Consider the following 20,949-nt stretch of genomic DNA (forward strand, 5'->3'; position numbering starts at 1 on the left):
CCAAATAGGAGGCACCCCTAGAGCATATAGCTCTGGTGACCAGAGGGAAGTGCATTGCTGGAATGCACAGGACGTCTCCTACAAAAGGCCACTTCTCCAAGGTCAGGACACATAACCAACCTACCGGATACACAAATAAAAACAGCAAACTAGGCAAAATGAGGCAACAGAGAAATATGTTCAAAACAAAGGAACAAGATAAAACCCCAGAACAACTAAGTGGAAACAGGCAATCTACCCAATAGAAAGTTCAAGGTAATGATTGTAAAGATGTTCAAAGAACTCGGGAGAAGACTGAATCAACAGAGTGAGAAGTCAGAAGTTTTTAACAAGAGTTAGAAAATATAAAGAAGAACCAGAAAAAGATGAAGAATAAGATAACTGAAATGACAAATACACTAGAAGGAATCAACAGATAAGATGATACAGAGGAATGGATCGGTGAGCTGGAAGATGGAATAGTGGAAATTACTAAAGCTGAACAGAAAAACGAATAAAAAGAAATGAGGACACTTTAAGAGACCTCTGGTACAACGTCAAGTATACTAACATGACACGACAGGGGCTGCACGAGGAAAAGAGGGAGAGAACATATTTGAAATTATTAATAGATGAAAACTTCCCTAACCTGGGAAAGGAAAAAGACACCCAGGTCCAGGAAGCACAGAGAGTCTCAAACAGGATCAACCCAGAGAGGACCACTCCAAGACACATTATAATTAAAATGGCAAAAATTAAAGATAAAGAGAGAATGTTAAAAGCAGCAAGGGAAAAGCAACAAGTTACTACAAGGGAATTCCCATAAGGCTATCAGCTGACTTTTCAGCAGAAACTCTCCAGAATAGAGTGGCATGATATATTTTAAATGATGAAAAGGAAAAACCTGTAACCAATAATACTCTACCTGGCAAGGCTTTCATTCAGATTTGACGGAGGTATCAAAAGTTTTACAGATAAGCAAAAGCTAAAGGAGTTCAGCACCACCAAACCAGTTTTACAAGAAATGTTAAAGGGACTTCTCTAAGTAAAAAAGAAAAGGCCACAACTAAAAAACATGAAAACTACAAAAGGAAAAATCTCATTGGTAAAGCCAAATATACAGTAAAGGTAGTAAAGCCATGTATAAAGCAAGTAGGAAGGTTAACAGATGAAAGTAGTAAAATCATCTATATCCTCAATAAGTAATTAAGGGATACACAAACTAAGTGATGTAAAATATGATGCCAAAACATTAAACGTGAGGCTGGTGGGGGAGGGTGCGGGGGGGGCGGTAAAAAGGCTGAGTTGTTAAAATGCATGAACTTAAGAGATCAGTAATTTACAATAATCCATATATATAGATTGCTATGTACAGTGTGGGAAATACAGTCAATAACTACAATAATCTCTCTGTATGATAACATATCATAACTAGACTTGTGTGATGATCAGTTTGAAATGTATAGAAATACCAAATCACATTGTGTAATAGGAACTAACATAGTGCTGTAGGTCAACTATACTTCAAAAACAAATAAACAAACAAACTCACAGAAAAAGAGGTCAGATTTGTGGTTACCAGAGGCAGGGGGTAGGGCAGAGGGGAAATTAGATGAAGGTGGTCCAAAGGTAGTACAAACTTCCAGTTATAAGATAAATAAGTACTAGGAATGTAATGTACAACATGATAAATATAATTAACACTGCACTATGTTATAAATGAAAGTTAAGAGAGTAAATCCTAAGAGTTCTCATCACAAGAAAAATTTTTTTCTATCTCTTTAATTTGTTTAATCTATATGAGATGATGGATGTTCACTAAACTTACTGTGATAATCATTTCATGATGTATGTAAGTCAAATCATTATGCTGTATGCCTTAAACTTATACAGTGCTGTATGTCAATTATATCTCAATAAAACCAGTAGGAAAAAAAAACCAAAAAATTAAATTAAATTAAATTAAGGTGAGCAAATCCAACCAGCTTGAATCAAGAGAAAAACGAAAAAAGGAAAGAGCACTTAAGTTAGTAATAGAGATTTTTCTTCTCAAAAAACAGACATACAGGACAATTAACCACAAAACATAATCAGTAAACAGCTTTAAAAAGATCCACACACTGGTGGATCAACATACCTAGATTTTCTCGAAGGAGCCAAGTAAGTACAGAATCTCTGTACGGAATAAAATCAGTTTTCTTCTTCTTCTTACTCTATTAAACAGAAAGAAATGGCCTTAGCTTCTCTTAGCGTTGTTAGAGAGGAATAATTCACACAAAAGGCAAACCAGTCTAAAATTCCCAAGTAAATTAAATTACAGTAGGATGTCATCACTGTTGAAATTTAACACTCACAGCTTCAGTTCTTCACAATACCCAAAGCTCATCCAATAAATAATTTTTTTATATTTTATTTTTAAAAATTTACAACATACACAGCAGTTTGGAGAGTAGCATAATGAGCTACCACATATCCATCATGCAGCTCCAACCATTATCAATTTTTTGCCAATCACTTTTCAATTATCACTCAAACACTTTTCTACATTTTTTCTTCCTGAATCGTTTTGGAGGAAACTGCAGACCCCATGCCCTTTTATCCCTAAACACTTCAGCAGATAAGGACATTCTCTTACACAGTCACAGTTCAAGGACCAAATTCAGGAAATTTAACACCAGTACAATACTATTATCTACCCTGTCTCGTGTAGGGCTCTAAGGCAAATCCAACATTCTACCTAAATATACTTCAGGTACATATCTCTAACAGAGAAGGACTTTATAAAAAAGAAAAAGTAACTATAAGACCATTCTCACACTTAGCAAAATTAACAGTAATTCCTTAATATCATCTAATACCCAATCCTCAAATAATAATTTTTACTTTTGCAGAGGGTCAAGAATGAATCCTGTGTGTTCCAGGTTGGATGTGTAGGAACAACTCATTTAGTTAATGAATTTACTTGGCCAACCACCAAATCAGCAAGTGGGATATTGCATATCTAGTAACTCTTGTATATTAATACACATTTGGTTTCTTTAAAAGGAAATTATGTTCAAAATAAATCCAACGATTAGAATTCGTACTCAAAGTGAAAAGGTCTAAGAAAGTGATGTAATTTGCTAATCTGGAGATTTAAAAAGACTGCAAGATAAAGTTTCTATATTTATCAAGAGTTTACTTGTTTGCTGTACACCTGAAACTAATGTAACACTGTAAATCAACTATACTCCAATAAAAATTAAAAAAAAAATAGTTTACTTGTACTGCTCTCTCCATGTCCCTTCTCATTATCACAGGATAAAGCAAAAAGCACCAACGCGAAGCCAGTGCTGAAATGGAGGAAATTACATCCTCTGAAAGTAAAAAACAATGCAAATGCTTTGTGTATAATAGCTACTCCAATATCTGCTGGCTGACTACTATGTCCTGACAGTTTAAGAAGCTACTAAGGGGACCTAGCGGGATGGGAAAGGGAGGGTAGGAGGGAGACGCAAGAGGGAGGGGATATGGGGATATATGTATACATACAGCTGATTCACTTTGTTATACAGCAGAAACTAACACAATTCTGTAAAGCAATTATACTCCAGTAAAGACGTTAAAAAAAAAAAGAAGCTACTAAGGGGAAAGCCAGAGTTCACTGATCAACATTTCCCCAGTAATAGGCAGTTTTATAATCCATTCCTGGTATAATCTGAGGTTACATTAAACTAAGGATGATCTACTTCGTGCTAAAGCATGGGTACTCAGAAAAATAGTACTAAGTAGCTGACTCTGGTTTGTTGAGGAGGAAAGGAAGTAGGCAAGTTGGCACTTGAATTCCATCTCATCATATATGTCCCCTACATCTCATCCCACTCCAACCACAGACATACGTTCCACCAATTACAAAGTCATTTTCCACAGCAGGTGCTATTTCTAAATTACACAGACCTTTAGCGAGAATTAACCATCTCAGTCATTCACAGCCGAGTGTGACTTTCATTCCACTATAAAATTCTTGGGGCCTGAAACCTCAGTTTATCCTTTCCGTTCCCCACTGCACCTAAACGCTCCACTTTGCCTGTGCTTAGTACTGAAAATGCTGCAAGATTTAAAGTATGCCAGTTACAGTGACTGCCAACAGTACTGTAAAAATAAGCAGTGTCAGATTCTAAAATGTTCTATTTTCACTTCCGTCAATTAGACTAAATTAAGAAGTAGTTAAATGAAGAAGCATAAATAGAACTTCAATCTTTTCCACTTGAAAATACCGCAGAATTTTAGCCATTTCTTCTCTATTTGCTCTCATACAAATTAATCTCCTGTTCTCACATCCATAATGTTTTCAAAATAAGTTTTTTCAGTATTTACATAAAAAGCTTTACTTAGATCATTAACCTCTCTAAAAAGAAATACTACTAAGTATGGATGGTAATAATCCTGTTTCTCCCCTCAGCGGAAATAATAATACATCTTAATTCACCAAAATTCATGCCTGTTACATAAAAACTAAAATTTATTTCTGATCTATTACAGTTTATGACACAGATACAAAGTACTAAACTGGGTTTTATAAAACTGATTATAAAAAAATCATTTGCGGGCTTCCCTGGTGGCGCAGTGGTTGAGAGTCCGCCTGCCGATGCAGGGGATGCAGGTTCGTGCCCTGGTCCGGGAAGATCCCACATGCCGCGGAGCGGCTAGGCCCGTGAGCCATGGCCTCTGAGCCTGCGCATCCGGAGCCTGTGTTCCGCAACGGGAGAGGCCACAACAGTGAGAGGCCCGCGTACCGCAAAAAAAAAAAAATCATTTGCAAAATTTTGTGGCACAGAGCAGTGTGGGAAATACATAGAAAACTAGGACTCTTCTTCTGGTTGATATGGGTGTGAACAGATAAGCAAATGGACAAGTTAGAATAATCACTAAATTTTAAGTCTTCACTGTTCTGGAACCCAGATTAGATATGTGAAGAATATCCACACATGTATAGTATCAAATAAGAGAGAGATGTCTTAATCTAAGGCAGCTTTACAAAAATAAAAAACAGAAAACAGGGGCTTCTGGTGGCACAGAGGTTACGAATCCGCCTGCCAATGCAGGGGACACGGGTTCGAGCCCTGGCCAGGGAGGATCCCACATGCCGCGGAGCACCTAAGCCCGTGCACCACAACTACTGAGCCTGCACTCTAGAGCCCACGAGTCACAACTACTTAAGCCCATGCGCCTAGAGCCCGTGCTCTGCAACAAGAGAAGCCACTGCAATGAGAAGCCCACGCACTGCAATGAAGAGTAGCCCCCGCTCGCCGCAGCTAGAGAAAGCCCGCGTGAAGCAATGAAGACCCAATGCAGCAAAAAAATAAAATAAAACTAAAAAGAAAAAACAGAAAAAGAGCATTATGTTTTATTAATATTTTTGTAGAAGTAGAGAATACACAAATCTATACATTTAAAAATATTTCAATGCAGACACCGCCTCTATCCCTGATGTTACTCTTGTGATTCAGAACAAACTGTTAAAGTGCTCTATTATTTATGCTAAAGAGTAGTAATAAATTTTAGAATATCTGTGTAGAATTTAAGGAAAAGAAAAATCTATTGTATCTGGATTAATAAGGATGCAAATAATGTGTTTTGTAGATACAGTTAGAAATTTAACTTGATTCTAGAGCCTTCACTTTACGTATAATCAAACGTAGAAAAAAATTTTTTTAATGATTAAATAATCCATGACTTTCCACGGTAGGAAACAAGATAATACAAAGAGGTTTAAAAAATATATACCAATAATTTCAAGAAGCCAGCTGTTTTTTTGTTTGTTTGTTTGTTTTTTGCGGTACATGGGTCTCTCACTGTTGTGGCCTCTCCCATTGCGGAACACAGGCTCCGGATGCGCAGGCTCAGCAGCCATGGCTCACGGGCCTAGCCGCTCCGTGGCATGTGGGATCTTCCCGGACCGGGGCATGAACCCGTGTCCCCTGCATGGGCAGGCGGACTCTCAACCACTGCGCCGCCAGGGAAGCCCCCCAGCCATGTTTTAGAATGGTACCCATATGAAATTTCTTTGATTGCTCTTTAAGAGGTTTATAGGCGACTTCTTCAAGTGACAATCTTATAGATCGCTAGGAGAAGCACCATAAGATAACACAATATAGAAGCATCCTCAAATTTCTCTCTTGTTCCCTTATTCATTCTCCAAAGCACATCATGTTCCCTAAATTAATTTTGGTGTGTAGTCTCATGATTCATGGTCACCCTAAACAGTAATTCTAAATTCCAGAGCTAGAAAATAAATAACAAAAAGTTTTTTGAAGGTCCCATTCCTACTTAGGCCTCCATATATCCTGCTGAGGATTTAAAATCATCACAACTGATTATACAGCTAGTTCGTTTCTACCAAGCCCCACCATACCTTGCTGGTGCAATTATCCTACAGATGAAAGCATTTAAAAGAGAATGAAAACACAGGATAAGCCTCCAAATAGAAAATATTTTGTTTAAATTTTAAGTCACAAATTGAATATGACTCCTCAGAGACAAGCAAGAAAACACTTAATTCTTTTTAGGGATTCAAATGAGGTACTAAACTAAATTAAAGCATACAGTACCTAGTAGTTCCTTAGCTTCTAACCTAAATAATGAAGCCCCTTATACAAAAATTGTCTCAGCTTTAGTGTTCCACAGCTAAGGAATAAGAAAAAATAACACTATTTTAAAAAGTATATTATTGGCCCACAAATCAACAGCATTCACCAAGGCCAATTGCTCAAAATCTTCTAAAATGTACAGTATCCTATCTAGAAAAGATCATATAGAAAAGAATATGTAATAAATGCTATACTTGGTTTTTATGAGAGATATAAAATAAGGCTCAAATAGTCAAACCTTAGGTCTTTGCAAAGACCTAGTTTTAATTCTAGCCTTTACAGATCTACATTTACTTTCATTCTCCTTAATCACTTTTATTTTCAGTACAAAGTCAAAGTGTGTTATACCCAGTATCTTATCTGAAAAGCTTTAAAAGGAGAAAGGCAAGATTATATAAAAGGACCAAGAGAACATCCTTCATAAGCCACCATAAAATATCGTCAAGTACATGTGTTGAACAAATTTTCTCATGCAATGAAGTATAACACTTACCACCTCTGCCAAGGCTGAAATGACTTTACCCAGAGTTGTAAGAGACTTATTAATATTTGCTCCTTCCTGAAATCAACACCAAACATAAAAGAATTATGATAATTTCTACTATTGCCACATCATATATAACACATAAAATACAATTAACCATATGCTAGCATTATTTGTTTATTTATGACCACAAGTTCTAAAAACCTCCTTTAACCCTCAATCTTTACTCCTCTCCACTTGTTGACATGCCAGGACCACATGCCTAACTCATAGACCTGAAGTATCGTCAAGATGTCCATGCTCCAAAAACTTACAGATGTAGCCTTCTTCCGACAACTCAATGACATGAGTTTATCTCTAGAAAACATATCTCTAGAAAACTCCATGCTTGTTCTCACATCTAGATCTTGTGTATTCTTTTCCCATTACTGTCTCTTACTTCCATCTAACCAAATTCTGACTGTTCCTCAAAATACAATTCAATTTTCACCTTGACCATGAAGTCCACCTTAACTATTATCATGTAACATATCTTTGCATTGAAGTTACAGATCAGAAGACAGAAAATTTTTTCTGTAAAATGTTTTGTGGGCCATGTGGTCTCTGCTGCAATTTCTCAACCCTATCACTATAGCACGAAAGCAGCCACAGACAATACACAAATAGATGTAGCTGTGTCCCAATAAAATTTTATTTACAAAAACAGGCAGTGGGCTGGATTTGGCCTACTGGCCATAGTTTGCTGACCTGTGTTATAGAATCTTTTTTTTTTGGCCGCGCTGTACAGCTTACGGGACCTTAATTCCCCGACCAGGAATTGAACCCGTGCCCTCAGCAGTGAAAGCGAGGAGTCCTAACCACTGGACCACCAGGGAATTCCCAAAGAACATTTATTGACTAGGCTATTTGGTAAGATAAATACCTTTAATCGAGTCCCTTTGGCACCAGTTGAATCAGCTCGTTCACTTCCCGCTAGATCCACCAAGCTGATTTTACTGACCTGGTAAAGAACAATAACACTGGGGCAATTAAAAAATAAGCAAGGTAGAAGTAGAAAACATTTAGAGGCAAGAAATTAAAAGATTAAGTCATAGAGAACACTAAAAATATTAATTAGACCTCACACGTGGCATAAGAAGACAAACATACTATAGTCAATTTAAAGAGCATGCAGGGGCTTCCCTGGTGGCACAGTGATTGAGAGTCTGCCTGCCGATGCAGGGGACACGGGTTCGTGCCCCGGTCCGGGAGGGTCCCACATGCCGCGGACTGGCTGGGCCCGTGAGCCATGGCCGCTGAGCCTGCGCATCCGGAGCCCGTGCTCCGCAACGGGAGAGGCCACAACAGTGAGAGGCCTGCGTACCGCAAAAAAATAAAAAATAAAAAAAATAAGGAGCATGCAAAAAAATTTCATGTCAATTATCTTGGTTTAAAAGAAGTAATTTTAGGATAAACACATTTTAAAATGATATGTCATAAAAATGTAAAAAACTCATTAACCCATTAAATGGCATATTAAAAATGAAGCTTCTAACAACTGGAACTCTCACACACTGCTGATGGGAATGTACCATTTTACAATCACTTTTGAAAGCAGTTTGGCAGATTCTTAAGAAACTAAATGTACACCTACCGTAAGACTCAACCATCCTACTCCTAGGTATCTTTTGTTGTTGTTTTTTATTCTTTTTTTTTTTAATTCTGTTTTTTTTGGCCACACCGTGTGGCATACAGGATCTTAGTTCGCCGACCAGGGATTGAACCCGCACCCCCTGCAGTAGAAGCATGGATTCTTAACCACTGGACCACCAGGGAAGTCCCCTACTCCTAGGCATTTACCAAGAGAAACAAAAAACAAGTATGCACACAAAGACCTGTATACAAATGTTCATGGCATCTTCATCTGTAATGACCAAAAACTGTTCATTTAAATGACCATCAATAGATGAGGTAATGTGCAAACTGTGATCTATCTATACAATGGAATACTGATTAGCAATGAAAATGAGTGAACTATGGATACACACAACAATACAGATGAATCTCTAGATCATTATGCTAAGCTGAAAGAAGCTGGCAGAAAATAGTACGTACTATATGATTCTATTTATACAAAATTCTGGAGAGTGTTAACTAATCTATAGTGACAGAAATCAAATCAGGGATTGCCTGAGGATGAGAGTGGAAGAGATTACGAAGGGGCATAAGGCAACTTTTGGGAGTAATAGAAATTTTCATTATCTGAATTGTGGTACTGGTTTTACAGGTGCACAGGTAGTCCCCCCTTATCCACCGTTTCAGTTACCTATGGTCAACGGCAGTCAGAAAATATTAAATGGAAAATTCCAGAAATGAACAATTCACAGGTTTTAAATTGTGTGTCATTCTAAGCAGCATGATAAAATCTCGCTCTATCCCAGTCCATGCCTGGGATGTGATCATCCCTTTGTCCAGCATATCCCAGTCCTTAGTCACTTAGTAGCTGGCTCAGTTACCAGACCAATTGTTGTATCACAGTGCTGGTGTTCAAGTGACCCTTATTTTACTTAATAATGGCCCCAAAGTGCAAGAGTAGTAATGCTGGTAATTCGGATATGCCAAAGAGAAGCCGTAAAGTGCTTCCTTTAAGTGTATGCTGAGGTTGCTCATATCTACGGTAACAATGAATCTTCTATTCATGAAATTGTGAAGAGGGAAAAAGAAATTCATGCTAGTTTTGCTGTTGCGCTTCAGGCTGCAAAAGTCATGGCCACAGTGTGTGATAACTGCTTAGTTAAGATGGAAAAGGCACTAAATTTTTACAATAAGATATTCTGAGAGTGAGAGAGACTACATTCACATATCAATATCACAGTATATTATTGTAATTGTTCTATTTTATTATTGTCATTAATCTCTTACTGTGCCTAATTTATAAATTAAACTTTATCCTAAATATAAATGTATGGGAAAAAAACAGTATATATAAGGTTTTGATACTATCTGCAGTTTCAGGCATTCACTGCAGGTCTTGGAATGTTACCTCCGGCAGGTAAAGGGTGGGACTACTGTATATATATCTGATCCAATTTTATACTCTAAATATGTGTTGTTTGTTGCACTTCAATAACACCTCAATAAAGTTGTTTAAAAAAATTTTTTAAAGTTTACAGAAAAGTATCCAGATCAGATTATCGAGGAAGCTGTGGTTACGGGTTAATGTCATTATTTTTGTAGATTTAACACCAGGGAAGAAAAGAAAAACTTCTTTCACATAGCATGTTCCTTGGTGCCATTCAGACAAATACTGACTACTAAATGACATTGATATAGAAGCTCTGGCTAGGCAGTGTCAAGTTATTTGATCACCTATATGAAGAGTGTATTTTGAAAAATAATCTTCAGCTAAAATGAACAAACAAGTCACCAACTAAAAGCTGATTTTAGTTTTTAGTGATATCAGCATCACAAAGTACTCAGTTTATAAGGCAAGATCTTTTATAACAGCCAGGACAATAAATCTAACTTCAGATTTAAAAATCCAGCTGCGTGCTACTTGGGAATGTAGGCAGAGTAGAAATCAACGTAAGTCTATTATTAATAGTAATAACAATAAAATTAACATTTATTGAGTGGCTACTCTGTGCCAGGCACTAGTAGATGCACTTACCCTATATTAATATTTACTCCTCTTCACCAATCCTATGAGGTTAGAGAAACTGAGGCACAAAGACTAACTGGCCCAACATAACACTGCAGAAAAATGGCAGAGCTACGATCTAAAGCAAGCAGTTTAGTCCCGAAGTCTACTCAATCAACCAACCGCTGGAGAGAAGGAGAAACTAACAAGCACAGGTATTTGACGAACATCAGAAATGCTGTGCAGTTATTTTTTTCCCAAGAATAAAATACATATTGTCTGCTTAACTGTTTGCTTAAACAGTTTAATTCCACAGTAACATTATCAGAGCTCAAAAAAGTAAAATACACATACCAGAGAAGTTAACAAGGTAATTAAGAGATTCTAGTCAAGAAGAAAAGGAAGGATCTTCTTCCCCACAGAACTGCTTAACTCTACTGCACAGAGCAGTTTTTGAGACTCAAAAGTCTTGGATTGTTTTTTCTTAACCTTATTTTATATCTTGCAATTTCACTCAAGAACCCATGCTCAAAACTGGTTTAGAGTGGAATAAAAATGACTAGTGGAAAGTATAAAATACCCTTCATTAAGTAAAAGGGCAACTTTCTTCCCTTCCACAAAATCAGAAGGTAGCAGGAGGGACTTCTGAAAATCCCCATTCCACACAACTCAAGCCCAGACACTAAAGTTCTCCTACCTTCTCAGTGGAGAGGTTGGTTTCAGTATCATGTTTCTTCTGGGTGAAAACAATGGTAAACACAGCATGGGAACGGCTACTTGTTTCATTCATGTTGGTAGCTGCCACTGTCCTAAAAAAACATAAATGTGACCACATGACAATGGAATCCTTAGATGAATGTTAAAATGACAATAGCCTTCAAATTATAAGCATAATAATCACAAGCGACAGCTTTAAACTTATTCAGATTACAAGATTGTCACTTACACAAAATCGCTCTCAATATACCTTATCTGTGAACTTATCAAGTTACCTGCCAACTCCAAAGGCACCCCATCAGAATCATTCTTCATACTCCAGCTATACCTTTAGAAACCACCAAGGCATTTGATTTTTATTCTTTATTAGGTGCTCAGTTATTCTGGAATCAATTACTACCATAGGCATGTGATAACCAACATTTTACCACAACTTGATGAAAACCTAATAGTAAAACTTAAAGTTCTAACGTGTTTCAGCAGTGCATTGGTTGGATGAGAAGGATACCAAATATGTTGAGGACCCTGCTTCTCTAGCATAGCCAAAGGATCAGAGGACTCCACAGTGAAAGCAACTTTCATAGTTATAAATGTGGTCTCAAATCCTTAACCAGGAACAAAAGGCCTCAAAATATACCAAAGACCTCAGTCATCAGTCTATTTCCTACCATACCTGGCTTTGTTCCCAGCATCCATGAGGTCAGCAATGTCTGTGTAGGAAGTTACTGCCAACTTTGACAGATCCTCCACATATGGGCCAAGAAGTGGATGTTCACGCACACGCAAGTTACCCTTGTTTTTTGGATTCAGCAAGTCTCGTACTCTTTCACAGTAAATTTCCATGTAGCTCACCTAGGAACATATTATTAAAGTGATTTAGAGGACTTGGAAAAAGTTAAAAAGATTTTAAAATCTTTTTATCTTTTCACCTTTTATTAAAAGCTCTACAATTAGAGATCAGTAACCTTTACAATATGAAATAACAATTCCAGTCCCTTTTATTCTATTACCAGTAACATAGATATAACTGAGTAGGTTAGAACCAGCCTTCTGACTTTCTCAGGAAAGAAAAGGGGGTAAACAGGCTCTCTCAGCACACAATAGCTGCTACTTGTCTTAGGCAGAAAAAATATCATTTTTAGTAGTAACTTACCAGTTATTAGTGTTTTGGGTTTTTTTAATGCATGCTGTTGTCAATAATTGGGGATTACAATGAGGTTACTCCAAAAGCTTGGAAACAAGATTTCTATTAGTGTTAAAACCAAGGAACAACATCAATATTCCAGAGCAGGTTAGACAAAAGAGATCTGCGACTCATACTTTAAGTCTGGCCACATTGTGACCAAACATATATCTGTCAGAAGGGGTAAGCGCTGGTTAGTGTGGAACCTGATTGTTTGGGAGGACCTATCCAAGTCCCCTGGGGAAAGGGGAAGCCACAGACAGTACACTTCAGGAATTCTTGTCCCATCAGCAAGAACATTCCTATCATGGAAAGGGATGTATTAGACTATCATTTCTTCATCTGAAGCAACTGAACATTTAATTTGTCTAATCAACTCCTCTCCAATTCCATACTCACCAAAAAAAACAACAGGGTTCCAATAGAGGTCTGCCCACAGGAGGATAATATACCAGTCTTGCTAATGTGAGTGTTCTGGTCAGGGTAATATTTATTCCTCATGGGAAAGTAACAAACCAACATGGTGGTTTCCTAACATCAGTCAGATGAGCTTCACTCAAGAGTCTGGCTTTGAAGGATCTACAAGATCAGACCTCTAAGCAACCAAGGCTCTGAAGTGGGAAAAATTCACCACAGTAAGCCTCATCACAATGCTTCCCTAGGAATAAAACACTTCTGTGTCACTGAGTTGTTCAAGCATACAATGTAACTCCTGCATTCTTCAAGTTTAAATTTCTAGAGAAACATTTTCAGAATATCTGAAATAAAACTGTATCTCCATTCCATTCTCTTTCAGTCTGCTCTGACTACATTTATACTGTATTTTAAAATCAGTTTTTAAAATACTGAAAACCCTCAAAAGATAATTGATCTATTACAAGAATAAAACAACAGGACAACAAATATTCTTCCTTAAAGCAGGTTATCCTACATGAGAAATTGAAATGGCAACTTTAATCATTCTCATGTACTTAAAACTTGTACATACAATCCTGAATCCCAGGAAGATACTATATTTTCTTGGAAAACTTGCTGTCCTTTTTCACACAGGCATGGTACTAAGAGGACCCAAATAACCTGAGTAAGGTTGATGTGCTCTGTTACTTATTCTCTAATATGCAAATCCATCTAAAGACATCACTACTTCTGAACCAACCATCATAGACCCCACTTGGCAAATTCAATTCCCTGAGCACCAGCAGCTTCTAGGCACTTTATAGGCACTTGGCATACATCAGTAAATAAGGATCCCTGCCCTAATGAGCTTATGATTCTAAAAGGGATACTGAAAATAAACAACAAACATAAAAAATAAGTAAAATATTATAAAGTAGGGTAGAAGTGATGAATACTATAAAAAAAAAAAAGAACAGAGCAAGAGAGGTCAGGAGTGCTGGGGTAGAGGGCAAGTTGCAAAATTAAATAAGGTGGTCATGGCAAGCCTCATTGAGAGGGTATGATTTGAGCAAAAGACTTGGAGGTGAAAACTTAGTCAAAAAGATACTGGGACTTCCCTGGTGGCAAAGACTCTGAAATCCCAATGCAGGGGGCCCGGGTTCAATCCCTGGTCAGGGAACAAGATCCCACACGCATGCCACAGTTAAGGAGCCTGCTTGCTGAAACTAAGGAGTCTGCCTGTCGCAACTAAGACCCGGCGCAACTAAATAAATAAATATTAAAAAGAAAAAAAAAAAGACATCCAGGAAAGAAAATTTCAGGCCAAAAGAAATGTAAATGAAAAGGCACTGAGGTAGGAATGTTCCTGGTGTATTCCAGAAACAGCAAAAAAAAAAAAAAGAAGGCCAGTGTGGCTGCAGCAGAGTAAATAAGGGAGAGAGGCAGGAGAGGAGGTAGAGGTCCCACCAATGTGAAGAACAACAAAGTTGTTGTTCACATTGGGATTAGGGATACACTGTGCACTCCAAATAAGCCTGTGAACTCTGAATAATATGAAAGAAGATGGCAGCTTCTTTTATTACCTATAAGCTCAAAAACTTCACATTGTCACTCTCCCTATCCTTTGAATTTATTTAAAATTTATGATATTTTAATAAGAATGATTAATAAAGATCTACTGATTTTCATTTGCTATACATTTAATATTCAAAAAAGAATAGTTATAGGATGAGACAAGCTATTCAGAGAATTCATTTTAACAAAACATATTTTTAGAGCAGCACATTCCCCCTTTTGGTGCATCATAGTTACCAGGCAGAATTCTTTGAAATTTATACAACACTTTAAAGGTAAAGAAAAAACCCAAAGCAGCTAAGTGGATCAACTAAGAATTGCATAAGACCTATAGAAAGTCACAACATATACATTTTTAAAAATCTAGAAGTCACTTAAAAAACAGACTGATTTCTCAAAACAACAAGTTCATGTTAACAGAATGTTTTAATAACTTCAGCTACTATGAAACTGAATACCAAAAATGGGGATGTGTAAAACAACAGCTTCATAAAGCACTTGTACAAAAAAGTGGAAATGTTTATCAAATAAACTAACATATATAAATGTAATTCTACAGACCTCTTCTCAAAAGAACTAGGGTATATACACTGAATGGAGAATAACTTTCCAAGATTGTAAACAATTACAAAGGGGAGAAGAGGAGAAGAGATTTGATTACATATATTTTAAAAACTTATGCCTGTCAAAAGTCATTATTAATAATATTAAAGGGGGAAGAGTTCATGCAAATGAATAACAAAAACATTGCAATCCCAAAATATAAACAGGCATATACATAATTTACAAGATGTTCAATCACACTGCTAATCAAAGAAATTCTAATTTTAAGAGTGAGAAAATTTCCCTTATTAAATTGGCAAAGATTAAAAAATAAAATTACTAAACGTTGACGAGGACACAGTGGGTGCTTACACCCTCCTGATGGAACAGAAAATTGGTATAGCCTTTCAAAAGGCCATTTGGCAATTCAAATGTACCATCTGACAACCAACATACATAAGAAGGAAATAACTGAAAATAAAGCCACAAACTTATGAACAAGGATTTAATTGCAACATTCTTCATTATAACCAAAACTTAGAAATAGCCTCAAAGTACAGAATTGGGGCAATGGTTAAGTGATCTATAGCTCAGTCATAATTAGGAACCATTTAAAAGTAGCATTTGAGGGAATGGAGCACAGAGGACTCTGTTTTTAATCCACAGTTTTACGCACCTCTACAGAGTAAGACATTTCTTCGTTACAGTTGTCATTGATTTTCTCAAATAGTTCTTCACATAACTGTAGAAACAGAATGAGAGGCACGAAGAGCATAAATCAGAAGTACTACATTACCCATGCGTGCTAAAGGGATTAGCGAGATCCCCTTTCTCTTTTTTTCTCTAAATATTAATGGCATCAACATCAAAGGTAAATGCTTTGAATGAAATAAAAGGAAAGTTTTTAATACATTCTTCTCATCTAATCCCTATTGTCCCTCAACAGTATCACCTCAATAATGTTTCCTTAGAAAGAAAGCCACATATAGGGGAAGAGAAGGGATTATGTCTCTTCTATTGTTATGTCATTGATTTTACTTCATGTGAATTCAACTCTTCATATTATACTAGAATTAACTGTGACTCAACTATCAGTATTATAATTGTAGGAGTAAAACTACTATTAAACTATATTTTGCACACTTATTTATCATGACATAAATTGTATTATATGTTCTGTTACTATATACATTGTAAATTCATACATATATGCATAGAGAGAATATACACTATTTGAAAAGAGTAATAAATAAAGGTATTTTTGAGAATAATTTTGACTCTATAAATTTTTCCCCTTTACCTCTGCCTTAAGATTCCAATCCCTTTTATGAGAGGCTGTTCCATTACACAGTGACATTTCTAACAGAAAACAATTTTTCTAGATCAGGAAAATTATAAAATTTCACTCTCCCTATCCTTTGAATTTATTTAAAATACGTGATGTTTTGAATAAGAATAATTAAGAAAAATCCACTGAATTTTCGTTTGCTATATATTTAGTATTAAGGCAATCAATATACATTTGAAAAATGAACTATATGTTCATGAATCTCTAGAAGTCTAAATAGAATTTAAGATGGATTTTAAGTAGCAGTTTCTAAAACATAAGTCTTCTTAAAAATTCATGCTTTGACATTAAAACAAAATATTCAAAAATTCTACCAGAAAAGAGATACATATGTCTATACAAGAATTCCAATAACAAATAAATTAAAGGAAATAGAAGGATTATTTAATATTACTTGCTATATCTACAAACGATTATTTTATTGTCAAAGAAGTTAATACATAGTAGTAAAAGCAAAGACTTAGACCTGTGCTTGGCACATTATGAGTGCTACATTTAATGTTTCCTCTAATTAGCATTATAATTATTACCATTACTATACACAAAGAAGGACAATTCCCAAATATATGTCTTAATACAGACATTACCTTTTACGTTAAAAAAAAAATAGGGACTTCCCTGGTGGTCCAGGGGGTGAGACTCTGTGCTCCCAATGCAGGGGGCCTGGGTTCAATCCCTGATTGGGGAACTAGATACGCATGCATTACGCAAATAAGAAGTCCGCGTACTGCAGCTAAAGATCCTTGCGTGCCGCAACTAAGACCTGGCACAGCCAAAATTTTAAAAAATATATTTGAGTGTGTGTGTGTGTGTGTGTGCGTGCATGCTAGTATGTTCATTTTTTCTGAAAATGTCCTAATCTTTATTAATAATAAGCATTTCAATTATATAGCTGAATTTAAAATTATAATCCAATAATCCATTCAAAAAAGTAGATATTGCTCCCTTATATATTTTATTTTCAGAATACAGCAATGGCCACACTAGGCCTATAGTAAAAGAACACTTTAAAATTAATCCCAAATATCATTAATAAAAGCAAACCATGTTCCTGTTACTAGCAAAAGAAGTTCTTCTTAAATGTACCTGTGTCATGACTTTTCTCCATTCCCAAACAATACAGAATCAAAAGACTAACTGCTCTTAAAAAAGAAAAAAACCTCAGACTGTTCAAGCTTTAAGTGATAGAATTAATTTAACAAGATAAAAGGAAAGGCAATCAAATAAGGCAATCAAAAAACAAAAACATATTCTTAAGAGGTGATCTATATATGAACTTGGGGAAAAAAAAATCAGACCAACAACACTCACCAGGTTTCCCCAGGATTCAGAACAGAGCCTGACACATACTATCACTTTTTAAAGAAGCTGATAACATTGTTCAAAAGATAAAGTAACATGGCATTGGATATACAGCAAAACCTTTACAAAAAGTCAACTTTCCCACCTTTAAAAACAGACATGAATACATATCAGTCTTTTCCATCAGACTGTTAGCTCCTCTCAGGGAAAGAGATTTATCTTTGTGCCTCGCATACAATAGTCCCTGAATAAATGTTTGCTAATAAAAATAATTGTTAATGCAATTGAGGACTAAGAGTAATAATGAACAGAGGTTTTTCATTCTTGTTTTTTTGTTTTTTACCTGTGGAATGATGCCAGCCTGGCTTTCTTCTTGTTTACCCATCATTGTATAAGACTTCCCAGCACCAGTCTGCCCATAGGCAAAAATACAGACATTATATCCTTCAAAGGCATGTAAGAGCATTTCCTTTCCAATATCATTGTACACACGGTTTTGAGATGCAAAACAGGGATCTTCGGGCTGTAAGGATTAAAAGGAAAAATAAATGGCATTTTATTCATATTGTTTCCTATGCTTATTTGATTACTTCTATAATAAATAAAAGTGTTTGAAATCAGAATAATCACCTAAAATATATTTTTAAGTCCCCCCTACATATAGTTTATTTTTCCCATTAAATGCACACACACAGAGGCACTATTAGAGACATCCAGGCCAGCCATACATAAAAATATCTACATGAAATTATCTGACATGATTACATTTCATTTTACATAACCTTGAAAGTATTACTCTTCCATTCACAGGGAGCTCCAAGAAAATTTTAAGTGGAAAATGGGGCTGAAAGATCAAAGATCAAGTCCACATACAAAAATATTTCTTTTAATTCGCTCCAGGTGGTGTGGCTATTTCTCAATAAACACAGCTTTCAGTGAAGAATGTTTTCCATCCCCTTTCACAGGCTCTTCCCTTGGCAATTAGGCTTTGCAATAGTTTAAAACATCTCCTCCTCTAACACAAAATAGGAAAAAAAGAACAAAAATGCATAACAAAGAGATGCAGAAGCAAACTCTAGTTTAGGAACAATCCCTAGAAGCCAGCAAGATTTGGGATCCTATAATGAGTAAGGGGATACTGCAAAGGGTCTTACTCTTCATTTCCCTAGATGTTGGTAATCTCTGCTTTCCCTGTGGACCTGCAGGCTCTTTCAAAAGGTTTAAAACCCCCACTGTTCTACCACGCTGCACCATGAGTACACTCACCGAGGTGTGAGACCAGTAGGAGTAGTCAAAGCTGAAGGACTTTGGAGCTTCCTTTGGGTTCTTTGGGTTAATAATACCTAGAGGATGAAAATGTTTTGATTTTATAAGTGACTCAGTTAAATGTTTTTTAGTTCAGCATGATGTTATACTGTAAACTCAAAACATCCAAATCAGTAAATTCATACTACTGAATCTGAATTGGGCAATTGAAAAACAAAAATAACACATTTTTAATAGGTAGGATCTATATCGAGAATTTGAAAAGAATCAGACCAACAACATTCACTAGATGCCACCAGAATTTACAACAGAGCTTGGAACATAGTAGGTGCTCAGTAAATGTCTTGTGACTGAATCCTAGGTAAGTTAGCAGACAAAATTTGGAAATGGACCATGTTACTATTTCAAGGTGCTTCATAAGGCTTGAAATATTTCAATATATCAGAAATAAAAATTAGAAAATTACTGAATTAATCCAACCACCATTTAAAACAAACACTTTTTAAAGATCCTATCATCTACTTAAGAAAAGCATTTAGGGGCTTCCCTGGTGGTGCAGTGGGTGAGAGTCCGCCTGCCGATGCGGGGGACACGGGTTCGTGCCCCGGTCCGGGAAGATCCCACATGCTGCGGAGCAGCTGGGCCCGTGAGCCATGGCCGCTGAGCTTGCGCGTCCAGAGCCTGTGCTCCGCAACGGGAGAGGCCACAGCAGCGAGAGGCCCGCGTACCGCAAAAAAAAAAAAAAAAAAAAAAAAAAAGGAAGGATAGTTTTTGTGAAATCCACAATTGATAATAACTAATACGTAAGTTACTAGATATATGTATATACGTGTGTATATGTGTGTGCATGTATACACTAGAAACACAGACCTCTAAATCATCTGTAGAATGTCATAAACAGTAAAATTACTTTTGACTGAAAAGTATGAAGCCTCACTGTCCATATTAAAAGTGATTTCTCGGGACTTCCCTGGCGGTCCAGTGGTTAGGACTCCGTGCTTCCACCACAGGGGCACGGGTTCGACCCCTGGTCGGGGAACTAAGATCCCGCATGCCACACAACATGGCCAAAAAATAAATAAAATTGTTTTTAAAAAGTGATTTCTCATGTGATTAACCCAGTCACATACTTCAGGGACTGACTGAATGCTGAGGCTTGGCCTCTCTTCCTCCCTCACACACACAAAGCTTTAGCACCTCATATTTCACACAGAATAGAATCATTGTAACATGTGGTCATGAAATCGCCTCAAAGCCCAGACCAACCAATCCACTTCTCTAAGGCAGGGCCACATCCCAAGCTATCTGAGATCAGGATTAAAAAATAAATCTGCCCCGGGCAGCTGTTGCTCAGGATACAAATAGCAACAGTTGCTACGGTGCTTAGCTCTCTCTCACTGGATTCCACATAGGCCACACCTATGTTCCAACCTCAAATGCTGACAGAGTATTAACAAGGCTCACACAGCACATAATCATGTGACAAGGAGACATGGTTCTAGAAAGAACATCTCCCCACACACAAATGGTAGCCTAAGCAAAGAAGTACACTTCTAAACAAAAGGCACTACCTACAAGATTTAAATAATAGCCAACATTCATGGAGCACTTTGAGCTCTAAGTACTTTCCGTGCACAAACCTGTTTAATCCTCCCAACCACTCAATACGGCAGATGTTTTATTATCCCCATTTTATAAAGAAATCAAAAAGAGGTTAAGTAACTTACGCAAGGCTACAGAGCTAGCTAGTGGCGATTCAGGATGTGAGTTTGGAGTGTCTAGTTCCTGAGCCCAGTCACCCAACAATTAAATACTCCCTATATGCGGCGATCACCAAGGCAAACACGGTAAGGCATTTCTATGCATGTGCATACATATGTGCATGTAAATGCACATTTATGACCACTG

General features: G+C 36.7%; 1 protein-coding gene across 13 annotated transcripts in view; it reads right to left on the reverse strand.

Annotated features, from left to right (window-relative positions):
• KIF1B (kinesin family member 1B) overlaps nucleotides 1-20,949 on the reverse strand; it is a 148,025-nt gene that overhangs the window by 90,806 nt on the left and 36,270 nt on the right. For 10 of the 13 annotated variants that reach the window (XM_027110228.1, XM_027110237.1, XM_027110236.1 and 7 more), the window contains 8 exons: nucleotides 19,042-19,118; nucleotides 18,119-18,298; nucleotides 15,802-15,867; nucleotides 12,102-12,280; nucleotides 11,409-11,520; nucleotides 8,015-8,092; nucleotides 7,102-7,167; nucleotides 2,117-2,192 (listed from right to left, as the gene is read on the reverse strand). In XM_027110228.1, coding sequence (XP_026966029.1) covers nucleotides 2,117-2,192; nucleotides 7,102-7,167; nucleotides 8,015-8,092; nucleotides 11,409-11,520; nucleotides 12,102-12,280; nucleotides 15,802-15,867; nucleotides 18,119-18,298; nucleotides 19,042-19,118 — 834 coding nt within the window. Of the gene's footprint in view, nucleotides 1-2,116; nucleotides 2,193-3,240; nucleotides 4,616-6,373; nucleotides 6,392-7,101; nucleotides 7,168-8,014; nucleotides 8,093-11,408; nucleotides 11,521-12,101; nucleotides 12,281-15,801; nucleotides 15,868-18,118; nucleotides 18,299-19,041; nucleotides 19,119-20,949 lie in introns of those variants that run through there. The other 3 variants (XM_027110241.1, XM_027110234.1, XM_027110238.1) reach the window with 3 other exon arrangements.

Source organism: Aethalodelphis obliquidens, unplaced genomic scaffold (genome assembly GCF_003676395.1).
Source record: "Aethalodelphis obliquidens isolate GAN/ISIS:26980383/991018 unplaced genomic scaffold, ASM367639v1 scaffold9, whole genome shotgun sequence".
NCBI classification, from domain to species: domain Eukaryota; kingdom Metazoa; phylum Chordata; class Mammalia; order Artiodactyla; family Delphinidae; genus Aethalodelphis; species Aethalodelphis obliquidens.